Source organism: Anomalospiza imberbis, chromosome 1 (genome assembly GCF_031753505.1).
Source record: "Anomalospiza imberbis isolate Cuckoo-Finch-1a 21T00152 chromosome 1, ASM3175350v1, whole genome shotgun sequence".
Classification (NCBI taxonomy): Eukaryota; Metazoa; Chordata; class Aves; order Passeriformes; family Viduidae; genus Anomalospiza; species Anomalospiza imberbis.
Genome location: NC_089681.1, coordinates 148,587,536 through 148,608,172, shown reverse-complemented (window position 1 = coordinate 148,608,172; position 20,637 = coordinate 148,587,536). Strand labels below are relative to the sequence as shown.

At 38.4% G+C, this 20,637-nt stretch overlaps 1 protein-coding gene across 2 annotated transcripts in view; it reads right to left on the bottom strand.

The window, feature by feature from the left end:
* The window catches only part of MINDY4 (MINDY lysine 48 deubiquitinase 4), a 70,282-nt gene that overhangs the window by 23,014 nt on the left and 26,631 nt on the right, over positions 1-20,637 (bottom strand). For both annotated transcript variants that reach the window (XM_068175652.1, XM_068175662.1), the window contains exons 10-13: positions 17,011-17,112; positions 15,962-16,025; positions 14,825-14,890; positions 14,444-14,511 (exon numbers count right to left, since the gene is read on the bottom strand). In XM_068175652.1, the coding sequence (XP_068031753.1) occupies positions 14,444-14,511; positions 14,825-14,890; positions 15,962-16,025; positions 17,011-17,112 (300 nt within the window). The remainder of the gene's footprint in view (positions 1-14,443; positions 14,512-14,824; positions 14,891-15,961; positions 16,026-17,010; positions 17,113-20,637) is intronic.

Below are 20,637 nucleotides of genomic sequence, written 5' to 3'. Positions count from 1 at the left end.
AATAAAACCCACTGATTAGTTCTATGGGTCATAAAAATGCTATTTTCCTTCAGTATAAAATATGCTGATCTCAGTTGTTTTGACTCCATCCTTATTTTGATATTGCTACTTCTACTGAGGTAGAAGGAATGCCTGAATAATGAGCAATTCAAACTTAGTTATTCTGCACACATCCAGGCTCCTCATTCTCATTTGACTTGCCAAATCTATGCACACAAATATCCATGTTTCTTGACAATTGGCACAATTAGTTTTGTTTTAAAATGAAAATATTTTGTTTCTGACAAAGCAGGAGTTTAATTGATGTGGTCAGAGTAAAGCTAGCTGGAAATTTCCCCTTAACATTGACACACATGCTCCATTAAAAATGTATTTATTAAATAAAAAGTCAGGACGTTTTCTGTCTTCATCCAAACTTTAGAAAACTATTTTTCATTGGTTTTCTTTGAATGCCAAAATCAGAATGTAATATATAATTTCGAGGTTTACAGCCCGAAAAGTATTTGAAATAATTCAAAAAAAGTCACAGTCGTGGAATCACAATTCTCAAACTTTAGATAATTATTTTCTTATAAGATTTCTTTGAATGTAACATATAATTTTGAGGTTTTCAGCCCTAAAAGTATTTAAAATAATAAAGAAAAAAGTCATAGTCGTGGAATGACGATTTCCATTTTGAAAAATGCATTTTATCCCTTTTGTAAAAACATATTTCATCACTTTTAAAAACACTTATTTTAAAGACAACTTACAAGTCAGTGTCAGACATAACAAAGTGCCACTGACGTCTCTTGCCCGTGTGAAATCAAAGGAAAGGCTGGGGAAAGTGCGCCCGTGACACGGAAAACTCCCTCATGCACCACTGCAAGGCATGGATGGGATGATAAAAATCTTTGGATTTTGGCCATTTTTCAGTTTTAGCAACGGCCTCATCTCGCCAGCGCCACGGGCAGAATGTCCAACATGCGTCAGTCGGGGACGAGGGGACATACGGCACACACAATGGCAGGAAGCTCTAATTCCATCTGTAGGCACAAACAATCTGGGAGTCTGGAGGTGGATCTCAGCTCCTGCAGAAGAAGGACAACATCTGCCTTTGCAATCAGCCCCGCTGCTGAGGAAACCGACGTCAGGCGCGCGGCCGCGGGATTTACACCTCTGCTCAACGCGGGATTTACACCTCCGCTCAACGCACCTGGGGCTCCTCTTCCCACCTGCCAAAGGCTCCCCAGCCTCTCTGCAGGTGTGTTTGTTGTGCTTCAGGTGCAAGTGCACCTCATGCTTTGTAAAAATATCAGATAGTCACAGTTCTGTGGGTGGTTTCTGTCGAGGTGTGGAGATGTTCACTGGGGATAGGCAAACCTGAAGTGTTTGCTTGTTCTGCTGTCCTGGCTATCAGATGTCAATGCAGACATAATCTTTAAATCATTATCACTAATATGACTCCCCCAGTGTGGAATTTTCCATTTGTAATTTTTAAATCACTTTAGGACAGAAAGAAATCCATTAATTTGAAGCCAGGAGTCTTTTAGGTATCCCAGTGATCATCAGACAATGATTTAAGGCTTGACTCCCTGAATCCCTATTTAATTTACAGCTCAACTCTCCATGTGCTGTTGTAACAGAATCACAGATCAGTAAACAGACACTAAAAATCAACAGTGTTAATGGTAAATATGCCTTTCTTGTGCTGTATTATTACTATTTTCCAGTGTTGTGATAGGTCATATCCCAGCTGGAGAGTGGGGTAGAAAAATGCTGGCTCCTAAAGCAGAACAGTGAGGTTTGCCTCTCCTGGTAATATTATAAAGTCTTTAAAAGAAAGACTATGTTTTAAAAAAAAGTGTTTAAAAATTATTCAGGCAGAAAGCAAGATAAAGATTTTTAAAATCTTCTGGATAAAGATTTTAAATCAAGCATGTGCTCCATGTGCAGTTTTCAGCAGAAATCATTCCCTGTGCTGATACAAATCAAAAAGTTGACAACGAGACTTTGCTAAATTTCAGATCACTTGTAAGATCTCCCAGATTGGTTTTTAGTTTTAATTGTAATGTGTGTGATGTGCTTTATGCCTGTACGAAACAAAGAAAGACAGAGTTTGGATTCTAAAATATGTACAGTATGTGGATGTGTTTTAATATGCTCACAGAACTTAAATAACATGGCAAAACTCAGCTCCACATGGTTTACTCACTCTGAGCTGTTCTTTTAGAAAATATTTCTAATAAAGCCTTTTTCCCCATCAAAAAAAGAGCAATTGTGAGCCCTTATCCTGAGGCTTAACTGTCCTTTCAGTCCTCATGCAAGCAAACTTTTTTTTCTCAAATTATTATCACACAAAACGAACACCATTATGTGGCAAAACCAAAAGATGTGTAAAGTGGCTCCAGAGTAAAAACTTAATTTATAGCAACTGGAGAAATCTCTTCATGACAGAAATCACCAAAATATAGCTGGTGTGAATTATACCTATATTTTAATGGTTTTTAATGCTGCTGGGTTTAAGGCAGGGATGCCTGAAAGTATTTTCAAAAAATATCTTTATATATTATAAATTCATTTCCTCTCCGTGCTCCTGTTGGTGAATCTGTGTTTATCTTCAGCCTGGTTGTACCTGTTTGTTTCAAATTATAAATAATATTTGTTTCAAATAATAAATAAATAAAGGGTGTTAAGTACTGAAGGTGGATAGATGTTCTGAGACAAACCTTTGACTGCTCTGAATTGTCACAGCCATACTGACACCATTTGCTGACTTCCAGGCAGTTATTAGAAATCTGCCTAGAAATCAATCCATTCTGGGATATAAAAATAGCAAAAAAAAAATAAAAACCAAAAATTAAAAGCTAAAGACAGATGGAGCAAACCACACTTGCTAGAAGAAACTGTAATATCATTATAAATCTTAGCACTGATGGTGCATTGATAAAATATACTTCAGTGATCTGCATGGACTCAATAAAGTTTTAAAAGTGCACAAATACAAATCCAAAATATAATTTTTTTGAGCATTGGAGTCTCCAATATAACATAACCTGCAATGAGATGAACTTTTCCTTAGCAAAAACTAAATGAAATAAATGGTTTTCAAATGCTTCACATACATTTTCTCTCAATTTACTTCCAGGAAAATTCTTGAAAAGTCTTCAATGGAGAATAATTAAATATCGAATACAAAAGTCCCATGCAAACTGTAATAGGAATAATCCCAGAGTATCACAATGTGAGTCAGTTCATGCCATAGGTACCACTTGGCTTGATAACAGAACAAAATAAAATAATATAAAGAAAAATAATATAAAATAATAAAATAATATAAAAGGAAAAAAATGCATTTCAGTAAGTGCTGGCTGGTTTACAGTCCTGAACGCTGAGGCAAAGCTGCCACAGAAAATTGGTGACCTCACTTTGTTCATGGCAACAGACAGTCACATTAACAAACACACAATTACAAGTCTACTCCCAAAATAGATTTGGGGCTGGGAGGGAGAAAAAACTCATCTTCAAGCAAAAGGATTTCAAATAATTACAATGGGGACATGGAAAATGACAGGATGGGTGACTGCCTTATTGTGTAAATGTTCCAGAATATTTCTTTTTTTTTTTTTAATACTGGCACATGGCAAAGGTTTCAAATGAATGTTCAAAGAAGGGAAGAGCCTCTCTAAAATAAAAAAATATTTTTTGGGATTCAGACCAGGAGAAGCAAGGAAGTGGCTTCATTCTTTACTTATCACTTTTGCAACATACCTGCTAATTTCACAAAGTCCTTAAAATGGCCTGAGCTACACATGTAGGTTAATTCATCAGCTCTGCTGCTCCATGGTTCTGACAAAATATGTATTTATATTTCACAGGGATAGATCTGATGGGAAAAATGATTAATCTACTGGCATAGTCAACCCACTATTTAATTTTTTTAAAGAAATTATCTTTCTGACTGAATGCAATGTCCTCCTGAGTGCAACAGAACAAGCAAAGATATTAAATCTGTATTTAACTCACCACATAGACCCTTCAGCAAACAGCTGAATAATCTGCATGTGTGAAAGTAACCTGCTGAAATTTGGCCAAAATCCAACTATTTATTTGTTACTGCTACATTTTGTAGCAGAATCACACTTATTCTTCCACACCTCTGCAGTCTTTTAATTAATATATTTTATTTCCCTAAAATCAAAATAATTAATTTCTGAAATGCTTTGATTCGCTAAAGGAAAGGAAAAAGGGGAAAAAACAAGATTGGAAAGAGGAAAAAGCTGATCAATCACTGCAGGGCAGGGTTCATATCACTGATTTTATTTTTAAAGATGAACACATAAACAGGCAATCACTCTGGAATTCTTTAGATTTGTATTCATGGAGAGAAACTGCTCCATCCTGAAGGCAATTTAGGCGACCTTGCTCAGGCAATTTGCAGAGTAGAGGAAGAAACTTCAGGAAAATTCCTTTTCTCCATCTGATGAACACACAGTAAAAGGAGCCTGCCACAACCTGGCCATGGCCATCAAATTTCTAAATACCAAGGACTGGGGGGATAAATCACAAATATTCTGGCACTGAAGACAGACTGAATGTATTTTTATGTTTTTTTGGATTAAAAAGCTGAGAAGTGAGAGATAAGGTTGATCTAGAGATAAAAAAACCCTGTAGCCATTCTTTGAAGAAGACTCCTCATTTGGACAAACCAATTAAAAGTTCAATTTCTTTAAGTTAACTTAGAACAGATTTTAGCTCAACAGAATCTGAGCATTTAGATATTGTAGGATCAGAGGAATTTCTGATGGTCAGAAGGAAGCAGAGTTAAAAACTGGAGCAGTTTTTCTGTGGGAAGAGGCTGCAGAGACCAGGATCATTTCACTACACTTGGTGGACTCCAAGGTAAAGGAGATGATTAAAGAATATTTCCTCACTACTTTTCAAAACTTGAATTCCACACCACTCCTTAAACTTACTGGGCAATTCAAGGAAAAAAAAAAAAGGAAAAACTCATTCACAAAACACATTTCTGCAGTGGGGAGCTCATTGCCACGGGGGTTGTGGCAATGACAGGTTTCATCAAGGGCTAATAAACTCCATGATCTGGGCACAATTGGCAGCTTGGGAAATCCTGGAATTACTGCTGGGAACATGGAGAATATTCCAGCAGAATGATCCTTCACTGCATTTCTTAGAGTTTCTTGTCTTTTCCCTATCAAACACAGGCTAACAGGCTTGCAGAACCTTTCCTTGATCCTATAGGGGCAGTCCTGTGAAGCAAGGGGCAGTTAAACCCTCAAATCTCAGGTTCTCCCCAGAAGAATATTCCATGTTTATACCAGCCCTGGTGTGGATTACAGCCACATCCCACGCTGGGATAAAGCAGAGTTGTGGAGAGGGAGAAGAGAAGATGATGTTTTCTGCATGTGGCAGGTAAAACCCAGCCATCCTAGTTACTCTCTTTCACAGAAATCCACATTTCCTGCTTGTTTTCTCAGCTTTCCATACTTTTCTCAGTGGTAGCTCAGGATCCTGGAATCTGCTGATGCTTTGATGAGGTTTACTGATGCACCTTCTCTCTTTACTAACACTGATCTTTAAATTAAATCACTTTCTCTGCCTTTCTTGCTTATTTACAACCACCACCATCCCAGTTTTTAAAACATAGTTATGTTCCACCTCAAAATTTCCTTTTTTAAGGCTAGAAAACATAACAACTTTTGTTCTTTTAGAATTCTTCTTTGACAAAACAGATTCCCTCTTACCCTGCTCTGTGCTTTTCCTACACTTCCCCCAGATTTAATGTGTGAACCCAGCCTGCCATGGTGTTTCTCCAAGGACACATCAGAGCCTTGCACAATCCATTCACATTTCTTCACCTCCTGAAACTATTTCTGCTGATACACCCTCAGAGCAGATCCAAGGCTATTTTTTAATGCTGCCTCAGAGTCACTGTGTGCTCTGCTGCTCCTCATCCTGCCACTTACAGCTGAGGAACCCCCCAGTACAGTAGTAGAGCAGTCTCTGTTTACAAGACCTTGCACTTTCTGTAGTGAAAATAAATTCCTTTTTTATTGCCCTCATCAGGAGGCTGAGCCAATTCTTTTTAACAGCACAATTTGTTCTCTGCACTGACAGGGCCTTTCAGCTTTTCAGTCATCAAGTCACTTCATCAGCACACCACTCCCTTTTCCCAGCATTATTTTAGGGAATAAAACATTTTTAATCCCAGACTAATCATTGACAAACTCCATCAGTTACCTTGCCCATGCTAACAACACCTGAGTCTCTTTCTTCATCACCTTTAGAATTCTTAAAAGATGTGTTATTTTCACATTAATAAATGATTTTTCATTTGACAGATCAATTAAAAACCTCTTATTAGGTCCCCATTAACTAATTTTATTCTCTTTTTTTTTTTTTTGTTTAACTAACAATTCTCCATTTGCTCCTACAACAGCAAGTCAAGTTACTCTATATTTAAAAAAGGCATGACAAAGGTAAGCTTTTAGGATCAGGTCCATTCATAAAGTCTGAGAAAGAGAAAGCTTGAAAGTGCTGAATAAATTTAGCAATGAAGTGTAGGTACAAAATACCTGCTTTCTTTTTTCCTTCCCTTTGTGCAGCCATCACCACTTTTCCAGGTTAAATTCCACCTCCCACAGAATTGATTCAGTTATTATGCATGAATTCCAATCAGCCAGGCTGACTTTGCACCGTGTTGCTCTCCTTACTGAGAGGCAAAATATTAATTTAGACTTGGAGCATTCTTTACATTATTCCTGATATTGGCCACCTCCACTCTACACAGAAACCTCACATCTTTTCCTGATATCTCTGTATTAATATGATAAGGAAATCACTTTTTGTTTCATTTTCTCACATCTGACCTCATCTGAACCATGTTTTCTCTCCATTTTCCAACACCAGGACTCAGACCACTGATGACAGAGCTGCCCACCACACTTTTTTCATTCCTCTGCACTATTTTAAGCAGTCAGAAAACTCCCCAGAGAATGAGCTAATAATCTTCCCTTTCTTCAGCTCCTCAGCTGCTTGATTTATCCTCATCTGTTCCACAAGGAGCTGGATGTGTCAGGGAGCAATGTGTTTTTATTCCCACACGTGACCTTCCTGCTGCACATCCACACCAAATTTGCTGTCACTCAGCCTCTAGCCCTCCACTTCTGTTCTGTGAACCCAGCTGGTGACACAGCTGAAATTCCTGAATTTCCTTACCAGAGGAACAAGAGTCACATGTCTCAATTACCTGGGCAAACTCCACGTTTTCCCCCATTTATTATTTTTGGCATTGTTTCCCAGTTCCCCAATCCTTTACCTATCAAGATAACAAACAGAAGCTGCATAAAAACATCATTGTCTTCTTGATTCTGCCCCTTTCTTCTGAGTTGAGTCTCATTTACTCATTTTTCTTTACCACTAACCTTTGTTCCCTGTCCTCCAGTGCAGCAAACACCTTCAAACCTAATTCAACCTTTCCTCTTCTTTGCCTTTGTGTTCACATTTCCACTTGGGTCACGCTCCTTATCTAGAGTATTAAAAAGCTGCCTTATATTCAGATTTAATTTGACACATCCTACACATTTCCCTAGAGTGAGACTCCACTCTCCTTTCCTGTGTCTTGTCTTCCAAACCCCTTTTTTCCACCACCTTTTGTCCCTGGGTCCCCTCTCTCTCAAGCATTAGAATGTGACATTTCACACATCAATATATTCCACTGCCTATCCCCTTTTGAAAGCACAAAGCTTCAAATCTTGGTTTCACATCCTCCCACAATTATTGCTAAAGCTGTCACTGATTATCCCTGTATTCTTGCATTTTTTTGAAGGAAAAACATTAAATAATTTCAAGTAAATGCCCTTCTTTATTACCTTTTAACAGCTGCATTCATTATACTGCATTTATTAATTGATGAATATTGCAAGCAGCTCTTGCCCAGTGAACACTTTGCTTTACAAGGGCCTCTGCCCAATTCCCACTACAGAACCTCAAAGGCAGGGAAGATCCTGAAAATTAGGAATTGCACGTGACCCCTTGAGCAGGAGGCACAGAAGTTCACTCACCCCAACAAAAAAGGGCTCAATTCTTCCCCACCAAGGTCTGGATCCCACAGAATCTCTCCTATTTGCTCCTCCCCCTGCTCCTGGTAAATCTAACCTGCCTCCCTCAGGTTGCAAACTCACAAATGGCTCTTGGAGAGCTCTGAGATTCTTAAATATATATATATTTTTTTTTTTCAGTTGTGTCCCGCTCCTTGATTTTTAGCACTGTAACATAATATACAGCTGTTTCCCCTCAAAACCAGCAGCTTCCCTGTGTTTTTCAAACACCAAAAGCTGTAAAAAACCACGATGACATCTATTTATATTACATAACTGCAAGTCCTGAGTGCAAACTGCTCCCAGACACAACTTCCCCCTGCTGCTCTCCCAGGCACTCTCAAGTGGAGTGGAAACTACCTTTAAAAAGGTTTTCTCAGAAAACTGGATCACAGAAAAATCTACTTCCATCAAGAGCTGAGAGTGCCCCAAGTGAGCGGATCCTTCATGAGAAGCTGCAATTGGACTTTTCCCCTGGCCCAGCCAAATGGATATTTCACAGAAAGCCTTTCTCCAGCAACCAAACAGCATCAGGAGAGAAGGTGAATTTCAGGGGAACTCCAAATTAGAGACTGGCTCTGGGACAGGAAAAGGTGTCAGCAAAGGAAAGTGGATTGAGGGTGGGGGACCCTTTGTTCCACCCACAGCTCATGAGCCAGCAGAGCATCACTTTCCTTTTCAAAGTCCTGCATGACTGAAAGAGATTTAAAGTCCAGTAATGTGTCAGAATTTGGGTTATTTTACAGTAAATGATACAGAAAGGATACAGAAAAAAAAAAGATTACTGCAGTAATGATTATTTCCTGCTACTAAAAATAATAAATAGAGCAGAAATAGAATAAAAACTAATAGAATAAAAAACTTCTCTTGATGAGTAAAGGCACACAGAACTGTTAAAATTACAAAAAAAGAAAAAAAAGTAAAAATAGTTTGCCAATGGACCAGAAGAGGAAGATTCTTGTAGGATTGCTTGCAACCAGACAAATTATTACAGAAGTAAACCCAAGATGATAAACAGATATATTTGACCATGGTAAAGGGCATAATAATGGGCAGCATTTAACATGATTTGGTGCTTCTGCATGTTTTTATTTCAAAGATGGAGCAGAATGGCAGATTAAGGAGATTTAACTTGTCCAGTTAAGTAAAATGTACCACAGGAATGAAGAGTAAGTGCACAGAACAACATAATTTTAATAATCTGATTCCCTCAAGTGAAAAACTGTTCATTAATAGATTTCAGAGAATGAGGTGAATTGGTAATAATCAAGGACAGAGTTATTGGGTGTGAGAAATCCTACACTGATAAGGAGTCATAATGTGATTTGTTCGACTTTAAAAACAACAGACTTTTAAAGTACCCACTGGCTTTTGAAATAAGTAAGTTAAATAAAGAAACACACAAAACAACCAACTCCAAACAACCAAAATTCCCCAACACCAAAACGGGAACAGCACAGATAACTTTGAAACAGGTCTGAACACCCTTCTCTGGAGCAGTAAGGACTAGAGAAGTGTAGTTAACAGAGCTGTGGGATCACAACAAGGAAGAAGATGTTGACGTGTATTTTCCAAGGTTTACCAGCAGCCAACCTTAATGAAGTACACAGCCTCCTCCTGACTTGCAAAATCAGTCTCCTTTTTTATTTTTCCCACAGCTGAAGCCATTGTTTTACTTATTCTCACAGCAACACTTGAGAGAAAACATGGAAAAGCCACCCAGTGACCAATCATGACTGGAGAGCAACACGTGACCTGCTATCAGTAACTGATAAAGAATCCCCAAGTCACAAAAGTGATGCAAACAGTGGCATTTTGATTTGTGAGCAGCACAATGAGCCCGTGTTTCAGATCAGGCTCTGTGAATTGTCTCCAGGTAGCCTGAAAATTGCAATGCGCTGGTTTTCCACAAAGGGATTCCACCCAAGGAATTTTCTTGTTCCACGAGTTCTTTGCTCTCCTGGCTTCTAGTAATGATGATTTTATGCAGTAAGATATTGTGGAGGAGGTTTTACAGTGGGTTCTGTGAGCCAGAGGGAAGTTTGATAAGAAGATCCATATTTAACCCTGAAAGAATTTCCTACCAAGGTTGTTGACACAGAAACCAAGAAAGAAAGAAGGATAAATAAGAGAAACCTGCAACTGCCTATTCCAATAAGCACTTTGTTTGTCTCTGGTGACCGATGAGTAAAGTGTAAATTTATGAGTTTTGTAAGCAGGTATAAAAAGCATGCATGCTAGAATGAAAACAGCTTGAAGCCTTCTGAAGATGGAGTGTGCCGCTCTGCACTGTCTTCACCTCAACTACGACTATCTCAACTACAACAAGTTATTGCAGTAATTAGGAAAAAATGTGGGAACAGGATTGGTGAGGAGCTGGAATTTAAAGAAAGCTGAGGACCCACTGGGTGCATCCAAAGAAGCCACACCCCACTCCAGGAATGGCTTTGCATGAGTAAGCACAGCAAGGAAGGGACCAAGGGTTGGGAGAGGATGAGGCAGCACCCAGCAGGGAAAGCTGTGGTGCAGTCCCACTGCAGGCTGGAAATTCAGTCAGATTGTGGGGATCACTTGAGTTGTCACTAAAACCACTCCTGAATATTCACAACTTTCCTACACTCAGTGGTGAGCCTCAGTGGGGGCTTGCAGCCCAACTTCTGAGCTCATTTTCTCTCCCATGCATGGAAAATATCCTGTAGCTCTCATCAACGTCAAGATCCCAGCACACATCTTGCACACTCAGAAAGATTAGTCCCTTGAGCTGCTATAATATGACTTTTTTTAAAATTTTTTTGCTGGTTGTTAAAAAAAAAAAAACAAATTAAAATAAAAAAACAGGTAACAATTGTTAGGAACCAGAATTCCTTCCTGTACCAGAAGCAACAACGCGTTCTCAGCAACTTCCTCAGGAATTCTCACTCCTCTCTGGCCATTTGTTATCAGCTCAGGCGGTGATGATCATTAGTGCTTGGAGCATGAAAAACTCATTACCCAAAATCTACAAAGAGGCACAAACTCCTGCATTTCCTGGCATGCGTCCCCCTGAAATAAAAATGCTTCAGACTGCCCGTGATCCTAGAACAACTGCCCAGCAGACCTGGCTGAAAGCTGGAATTTCCATTTTCAAGGGAAGATCTGTAACAATGTAAAAATTATGGAGCTGGACCAAAAAAAGCAACAAAAGCAGAAGCAAACATCAAGGCAGAACACAAAAATGGGGGGCATGGAGACAACATCAAGGCCAGGGGGTTTAGGGATGCTGGAGCCTGCACCTTTCATTAATTGCTCAAAATTTATTTGAACCTCTTGATACTTTTGGCCTCCTCATCTCCCAGTACTGAAAGTTGTTTATGCTGTGGAAAACAAATTAGAATTATGCTTGTTTTAACATCAAAGCCTGAGTGCTTCCCTGAGAGCACCCAAGCTCTTGGACTCGGAGGAATAATGTATTCAACCTTGTCATGAGTGCCTGAATTTTTATTACTTCCAAGTTATTCCTCTTTATTGGTGAAGAAAAAAGATTTGTTTTTATCTGTGAAATTAAAGGCAAACTTTGTTTTTGTCTTCCACTTTGGTCCAGTAGTAATGTGACTTTACTGGCCTGGGAAGACAAGACTAAAATGCAAAATGAAATGTGGAATATCATATATTTATATGAAGTCATTAATGTGTTTTTATTCTGTTTTCAACTCTCAACACATGATTTATCTCTTGTCTATCACAGAAAATTGAACTGATGTGTTCAGATAATTAAATTTCTAGTGGTGGTGCCAGAATTTCTCTCCTTTTTTTGTAACAGCCTATTTAAAGCCCATCACTAGGTGAGTACAGATGTAAGAGTGGTTTTTTTAATGTATAATGCTCTGCATTATTGACGTTTAATCTCCCATTTTTCATTGACCTGTCACTAAAAACCAGATTTCAACTTGATATCTACAGTGTAAAATTTCTTTATGAGTAGGTTATTTAGATTTTCTCACTTTTTGGGGGAGATAGCCAAGCACTTCAGGAGATTATTTATGTCATTCTAAGACAGACATCCAAAATAAGCAAAATTAACCATGGGTTTTTTTCCTCTTTTTTTGAGTTTAAAGGCCTAAATGCAAATACTTACACAGAAAGAAAACAAATCACTGAATCCTGAAATGGTTTGGGCTGGGAGGGACCTTAAAGCCCATCCAGTGCCACCCCTGCCATGGGCAGGGACACCTTCCACTGTCCCAGAGTGCTCCAGCCTGGCCTCGGACACTTCCAGGGATGGGGAGTCCACAACCTCTCTGGGCAATAAAGATCATTAAGACAGATAATAACACTCAAAATAGGAAGAATCTAAGTGCTTTCAACTCCTCAACTAAAATTAAACAATCTTTTTTTTTTTTTTTTCAGTGCAATATGCACACAAAAATCTGGAATACTGAAACTTCCACTGAGTTTTCAGTTGTAAAAACCTGCTAATTTTTCTGTTTAAAAAAAAAAAACCAAAAACTGGGGCAGAACAATCCCAGGGAGATCTATTACTGGCTAAAATTCCATTATCTAAACCAACTCTTGTTTGTCTTCAGCTGTTCATCCAGAAGTATGCCAGTTATGTAAATAATTGCTTATCATGCTGGTAACACTCTCTGAATAGTTCATATTTCTTGAGGATATCAGCACTGAGTTATTTGTCTTGATATTTTTAATATCCTAAGAGAAGCAAGGTGACATAGGCAGCTAAAATGACTGCTGAAGATTACATAAACAAAATTCAGTTTGCACTTCTTAAAAAAAAAAAAAATTATGCAAGGGTCTAAACTCACTTTCCATTTTGTTCAAAAACAGAAAAAAAATACCATTTCTTATAAAAAAAAAAAAGGTACCAATGCAGTGTCTTACACAGTACAAGCTAGAAGAGAAACAGTACTTTAAAATGAAGTTTTGTGAGAAAATCATGGCAATTCCTCAAAACAGAACTGCACTTCATAAACTGTTCTGACATTGTGCATCAGATCTGTAAAAATATTTAAGTAGTTTAAAATTCAAACAGGCACCAAAAGGAATTGTCATGTTCACTTCAGACACAGCTCCCCCAAATAAAAACACAGATGATTGATTGGCCTTGTCATAATCCATCTGGCTGGAACTGGGAGGTGATGAGGGAGAATATATCCTTGCTTAAATGATTAAAGAATATTTATCATTTTATAGCAAGCAAAGCAGTGCAGACAGCAGCAATTATGAACCTACAGATCATTACTTGCACAAGTAACTTTACTAATCTGAATCTCTCTGTTGCAACCAGCTCAGAAAAATGAGAATAAATGGCATGTGCCCTGAAATTATCACATCATTTGTGTTAGACTACAAAAGTGGAGTCAAGCCAAGGGCTGTAGTGTTACTATAAGCCAAAGAAAAGAAGAAATTACAATAAAACCAAAAAACCAACTCAATCTGCAAATCCTTGCTGGGATCCCAGCAGGTGAGAACTGATTGTGGATCTCAAATTTGGACTAAGCTGCTGTTTCTTGTCAAGACAATGCAGAGCTGTAAGAAATAAAAGCTTCCATAAATCAGCCTCGTGCTGCTTTCAAGTGCAGCTGCTCTCTCCGTGTCACTTGTTTATTGCAAACTGGCAGGGAGCAGCTTCCCCTTGCTCCTGGGGATTCTCACAGCAGTGAAAACTTGACTGAACGAAGGAAACCTTTATATTCTGACCCACTGACACCCACAGCACCACAGAAACACCTTCAGTCTCTACAAAAGCTCCACTAGAATGCCACTGTGCCTGGGCAAGCCTTTTTAAAGAGGTCATGATGCCTTCCCATGAGCTAGAGCTCAGAATATGCATTACAGCAATAAACTGAGAGCAGATTTGTCATGCATTACTTACAGCTACCTAAAAATGAGCTGCCTCACCCATTTTATTTCCTTATGACTGACAGAGAGACTGGGGAAGTCATCACAGTGAGGTTATTCCCCCCTACCTGAGATACCTGAAGTGTGTGAAATATATAACCCTTTAAACAAGTCTTGCTTAAACTGCCAAGGTAGAGAGAACAAAAAACAACCTCAGACATGATTCCTAATATTTAGATGGAGGATTTGATATCAGATGTGGTGGACTGATCACTACAATAGATATACATATAGATATAAATATAATTGTACACACACACAAGTGTATGCATACAACAAGAAAAGCCAAGATTAGGTGGGTAAATCTGCACAACTCCCCCATATTTATCAGAGCAAACACCAGGACAGAGTAAAAAGGCCAGAGATTGAAGCACACCATGGATTTCTCCCTGCTTTTCCCAGCTCACTTTGCTGTGCAGTTTATGAAACAAGGCTAGAGAGGCACTCACAGGTTGATGGATCTTGACAAGATGACAGACACAGTCAGGAGGATGCAGCCATAGGGACCAATTTCAAACTGCAAAAGAAAAGGTGTTAGTTTGGTGTTATTTTGTTTGTTTGTTTGTCAAGGATTTTGGTGTTATTTTGTTTGTTTGTGTATAAATTTTTTTTGCCCAATTCTCCAGAAATGCAAATGGAACTGAAGGCAGAAGGAATTGCTGTGATTTATGCTAAAGCTGGATTTGTTGGTTGCTGTGTTTGTTAAAATGCATAACATGTCCATAGAGTTGTAGAAACAGTGTTCAGAACACATTGTGTGAGACTAATAGACACAAAGACTGGTAGCTGAACCATAATTTGTTTAATTAATATATAATTAAACACAGTACCTGGTGAATATTCTGCTGTAGAAGTACAATCAGGTCCTCATATCTCATGGCACTGTGAAGTATCAGCTGGGAAGAAATGCAGGAAGGAAACAAAGGTGACTTAAAAACAGCAGCTCATTTTTATAACCTGAAAGCTGAAATGAAGGAGCCAAAACTTTCAAATTGCCTGGAAAGATCTGAACTAACAAAAAAGAAATAAAGATCTAATGAAATCTACCTCTTACTGTTGTCATTTGGCATTGAATTACACCTCAGCACCTGATATATTCTGAATTTTTCAAAGCTGCTCTTTAATGATTTTTAAGTTTCTCGAACAGACACTTTGATTCAATTTTAAGCATTGTCTTAAATGCTTAAAATGCATGAAACGAAATTTATTTCATTTATGCATGAAATGAAATAATTGTTTTTCATTCATGGAATGAATAACAATTCCTAGAACAGAGGAATACTGCAGCTTGAGAAGACACAGGATGGGCAAGAAGCTCAGGGGTTTGTACCCTGGTGAAGCATTTACCACACTCAGAGAATATGACTATTCCTGTTTAACATGAAATCCAGGAGAGCTCACAGATCCAGGCCCTCACTTCAATATTCTTTGCCTGTTTTTCCATCTTCAGATTTTTTGAGACATCCATTCCCCCTTTTATGAGGCCAAAAAACATTTCCTGCAACCACTAAAGCCTGGCTGAAGGCACCACTGCTTGCAAAGCCATCAGAGTGCCTCAGATGGAAACAAGGCATAACTGGAAAGTGTTCTGCCATTTGGAGCTTCTGGAGGAGGAAAAAGGCAAAGAATTCTGTGTAAGACAAGAAGAAAATAGTGCCTTTTCATGCTCATGGTCAATTGGAGGGGCCCACGTTCATTTTTACTGTGTGTCATTAAAAGCAGGCCGAGTTTATAGGTTTGGAAGGTAAATTAAAAAAAAAAAAAAAAAAGAGGATTTCAGAGAACCCAATTGACCACAGCCACTGGGACAACTCAGAGCCAGGCAGGCTATGGGATTTTATCTCCTATTGGGTTTTGGATCATAACTAATTCAATTTTAAAATATTAAGAGAGCAACAGACATCAGATTCACTGAACTGAAATACGGAAAGCAAGAATGGGAGATTGGGAAACACACAGAGCCTTACAGTTTCTAGGATTCCATCTGCCTTGTATTTCCCTGTGGGAGTGAACTGCTGTCTTCCTGATGGCCTGAAGGGGATATTCAGACAAAACTCATGTTAAAAGGAAGAAAATGACATTAAAGAGAAATCAACATGTTATATGAGCTGAATGATGTGCCAAAGATTTGCATTATTATTATTTTTAATGACTTTTTAAAAAAAGATTTCTTGTAAATAAGTGTATATTGCAAATCAAACTTCTGTCAGTGAAACAAGCACTTTATCCGTGCTGTGCTCTCTCAGTCTTACATGAATTACAAGTTTCTCCTTACAGAAAGAGGATAAATATAAGATGTTAACGACAGTTTCTATTGAAAAATATTTTTAGAGTAATGACATTCAAACAAGCAGAAGAACATATGTAAAATGTCACAGAGGAAGCACGTTTGAGATGTAAAACATGTGAAATATCATTTAAAATGTCTTTGAATTTGCTGCTTCTCTTTCAGGTTTACAAAGGATTTCTGTGTCCCAAAGCCTCTCTCTTATTTTGCAGCTATTTCAGTTGATCTAATAAAGGAAATAAATTATGACCACAAAACCCAACTCACTTAAAAAATATCCTTTAGGTTCCCGTGCAGCCAAAGCTAGGGATCTAAAAGTTGGATGTTTTGTGTACAAGCAGCCTAATTGCATTGCATAAACTAAGCTGGCAAATACAGCAAAAGGATCTTCATTCCTGCCATAATGGGATATCCTGCAATACAGGAGCAGAATGCTGCATCTGGAAAAATAACTCTTAATAAGAAGATTGTGGAGGATCCCTACAACCAATTAAATCCAATCCATCAATTAAATAACGATCCAGGATCTTTCACAGCAACTTCAAAGTGTTTTGTCTATTCTGTTCCAGCTACTGGGGCAGCAGAAATTACATTTTGCATTGCTCCTCAGGCTGCTTTAGGTGGCATAAATGCAGCTTACACAGCATTTCTATTGTCAATTATGTAGATTTGGGACAGGTAGACGTACAAGAGCAGTGTGCAGGGAATGAAAGTGCTTCTTCTACTCACAGTGCCACCAGGGCTTTCTCGTGGCCCCCCGCACGCCACAGAATGTCAGCGAGAGCCAGGGAGAGGCACTTGGTCCTGTGAGCTTCTGAGGGCTGGAGACAACTGCAGTCCAGGAAATAAAGGAGAGAGACAAGCAGCAAAATGTGAGGGCAAACAGATTCAGGGCAGGTTTTTCCCTAAAAGAACACGTGCATCTTCAGAGAGAGTTTTAGAATGGTTAATAACAAGGCTCCGGTGAGCTGCGTCAGAAAATCATCATCTAGGTACCTCAGTTCTTCTACAGCTGAGAAAGAGACAACCTGGACGGCCAAAAATGCTGTGAGTTGGAGAGGCAGCTGGTATTGTCACTGGGGAGACATTCCAGGGGTAAAGGTAGAGCTGAACCCCACCTTTCTCTGGGAATGAACAGCAGAATGAGAGGACACGAGAGCACCCAGGGCACACCCCGTGCTGAGACTGCTCAGCACCTGCAGAGGGAGATGCCATTGATGTCACCACTGGGCTTTTTGGAACCATTCTCTGAGGAGAAACCTCACTTCAGGCATTTAAGAAGGTACTTTGGACCTTGAAGATAATCAGACCCAGTGAAAGGAACTGCAGGGAGAAAAATTCTCTTCAGATTGCTGCAGAACAAACTGGGCACACTGGGTGGGTTTCATCTCAAATCAGAAGGAAAACAGGCATTACAAGGACATTAATTCAGCAAAGTCAAGTATTAACAACTCTGTGCTGCTTTTTGGGGGACCTCTATGAGTTTATGTTGCTCCTAATGAGGGTTATAAATAATAATTGTAAATTTGATATCTCTCTGTGCTCTGACACTGCTCCTGTCATACAGGTGAGTTTAAGTGATGAAATTCACAGTCTTCACTTCTAGAAGATCATTACTTAAGGTGGTGTCTGATTAAAGTAATTAAAGGAATGATTAAAAAAAAAACTTGTTTTATCATTAAAAGCAATGGATGAAAATCAAGAGAAGAATAAATAATGTATGATCAACAACAGGAACTGGTTAAACATAGATCTGTTACCACACCCTGAAAGAAAATAAAGGATTCCTCTTCTGAAAGAAGGAGTTCCTCTTCCAAAAAACATATTTTTAATTGTTTGGACAAAAAAGCAGGTAAATGCTTCAGGGAAAAGTACCATATTGGCAAATAATGGACAAGAGAAGCTACTTCATCTTAAATCTGTAATAAAGCTTTCAGTATTCTCCAACAGGATTGTCTTACGTTTTAATTATGATTTTTAGTTTCTAAATGCATTCATACTTAATTTCTTTCTGAAGTTTTTACTAAACCCTTTTAAACAAATCTACACCATGATGTTTTTACCCACAACTAAACTTTCTCCAAAGTACCACCTGCAGTAAATGCTGCTTGCATTTTTTTAAGATAAGGTGTGCTCCAAAGTCAGGACCTAAAACATTACAGGACCAGGAGGCTGAAAGTCACGAGGTGGAGAACTGGCAGATTTGATAATAAACACAATATCCATGAGACTGAAGAAGTGGCCAAAAGATCCCATACCCCTAGGAAGAACATAACTGGAGTTTTCTCTAGTGGCTCCAAGAATGGCAGTCTTTGAAATTCAGATTTTATCAGTTTTAGAGTGCTACCAGCATGGGAGATGAGGACAAAACCTGTTCCCATTGTTTGAGTAAAAGATCTAATAATTCAAAAGACTAAACAAGAAACACCAAACGTCAAAAAAATTAAACAGACTTTCAAGTTCAATGTCTGCCTTGAAAATAATGTTAAATTAGAGAATGTTTCCCTCTCTGAAGGATGTGAGATATGGGAAATAATTGATGAGAGTTTTCAAGTGAAAAAAAAAAAAATTATAATCACAACTTTCTCTTCTCTCTGCCTGTGTTCTAATACAGACACCCAGAAATTCATGGGAATCACAAGTAATTTCTGTGTCTGAGAGAGACAGCAGAGGAAGAAGGAGACATGATAACTATTTCTTGAATGTCAAAGAAGCCTGAAATCAAACACTTCCTGTGAAATGGCTGATAATTTGAAAATCCAGGTTAGAGTTAGGAATATTTATCCTCTCCTCTGAAGCTCTGAGGCTTCCCTTCCCTTCTGCCTGCTGGGAGTTTCTGCCCATGGCAAACACAGCATAAGAAAAGTATGTTTATCTCATGAATAAAACCCAAAAATCTTTTCAAACCATGTGGATAACAAGAGGGGTAAAACAGGAGAGGCAAATTCTGCCAAGTAAACAGGATTTGTTGGAGATGGCTCGAGTTGGGACACCCAGTTTAAACAACCTGGCCTCCATCCACTTTTTTGGGTGCCACATAATTTTATTTCACTTATGATCTCTGAACCATGCTGCAAGAGGGAAATTATCATCTCTGTTTTCACCAAGGATGACCTGAGACACAAAGGGACCAAGGAGCAGATGATCAAAGGCTGTCCTCAAAGCTGCAAGAAATTCTTGGTTTTCACAGCCAGAAATAATTCTTCTGTAGAGATTCCTGGTCATAAAATCTAAGAATGCACTGAGTTTCCTGCAAGAAAGTCTCTGAGGTTTTTCTTTTATGTAGACAAGAACCTTGGAAAGTCTGCCCTCATTATAATCTAAATTAGAATCTTAAAGTTTTGCAGGATAATTTCTGTCACTTCCCATCCTGGATGCTGAAGACAAATAATGATGCTCTACAGGTACTTGTTTCTTTCCAATATTGATGAAAAACAGCCCAAACAATGAATTTACACTAAAGGGTACGGCAGACAGCACTAAGGAATGTCAACAGATATCACAGCATTTTCCTACACAGTTCCAACCTGAAAAATGGGTATTTAAGGCCAAAATTTAATACAAGAGGAACATTTTTATATTGTAAGGTAACGAGGGATCTCAGCATGAAAGCTTCTCTTCATTCTAAATTGAGGTCAGAGTAATGGAGGTCACAAATAAAAGAAGGTGATGGCAGCACAAACCAGAAAAATAATTTTCCCTATTAAACATTCTGTTTCTTTAGGGCACAGGGAGGCTTTGTGGAATTTGTCTTTTGTGAAGGACTTAAAGTCTTATTGAAAACAAAAGGCAAATACATGAAAACTGGTAACAAAGTAATTTTTAAGGCATTATTTTCCAGAATTTAATTCAGAACCCATGTTCCTTTAGCAACGTGACAAGTACATCATTATTATAGCAGTCCAAGCAATTTCCTTGTCAGCAGCAACACCTAACAAAATTCCTTTAAAGCAAGTAGAAAATACACAGAATATAAATTCAAATTCCATTAAGGAGTTTAAACAGGAACGATCAAAAGCAGTTACAAGAAAAAAAATCATTATAACTTTAATTTTTCAACCCTGTTGAGATTCTTAGTGTCAAAACACTGGATGAACTTCATGGTCTTTCAAACCTTGATTACTTTTTTGTTTGAAATCCAACTTCCATGAGGACCTCGAGGCTAAATAATTTACATTGGCCTCAATTCAAGCTGTTTGGTTTTTGTAGAGGTTCTTGGGTTAATCACAAGCAATTACACAAATAAGACACCAACTTCTACATTCCTACAGTTCCACGGGAAGTAAACACAAGTAAATTAGAAGCTGCTTTCTTTCTCTCTCTCTCTGAAACAAAAAGAAATTCAGTAAGTTCAAA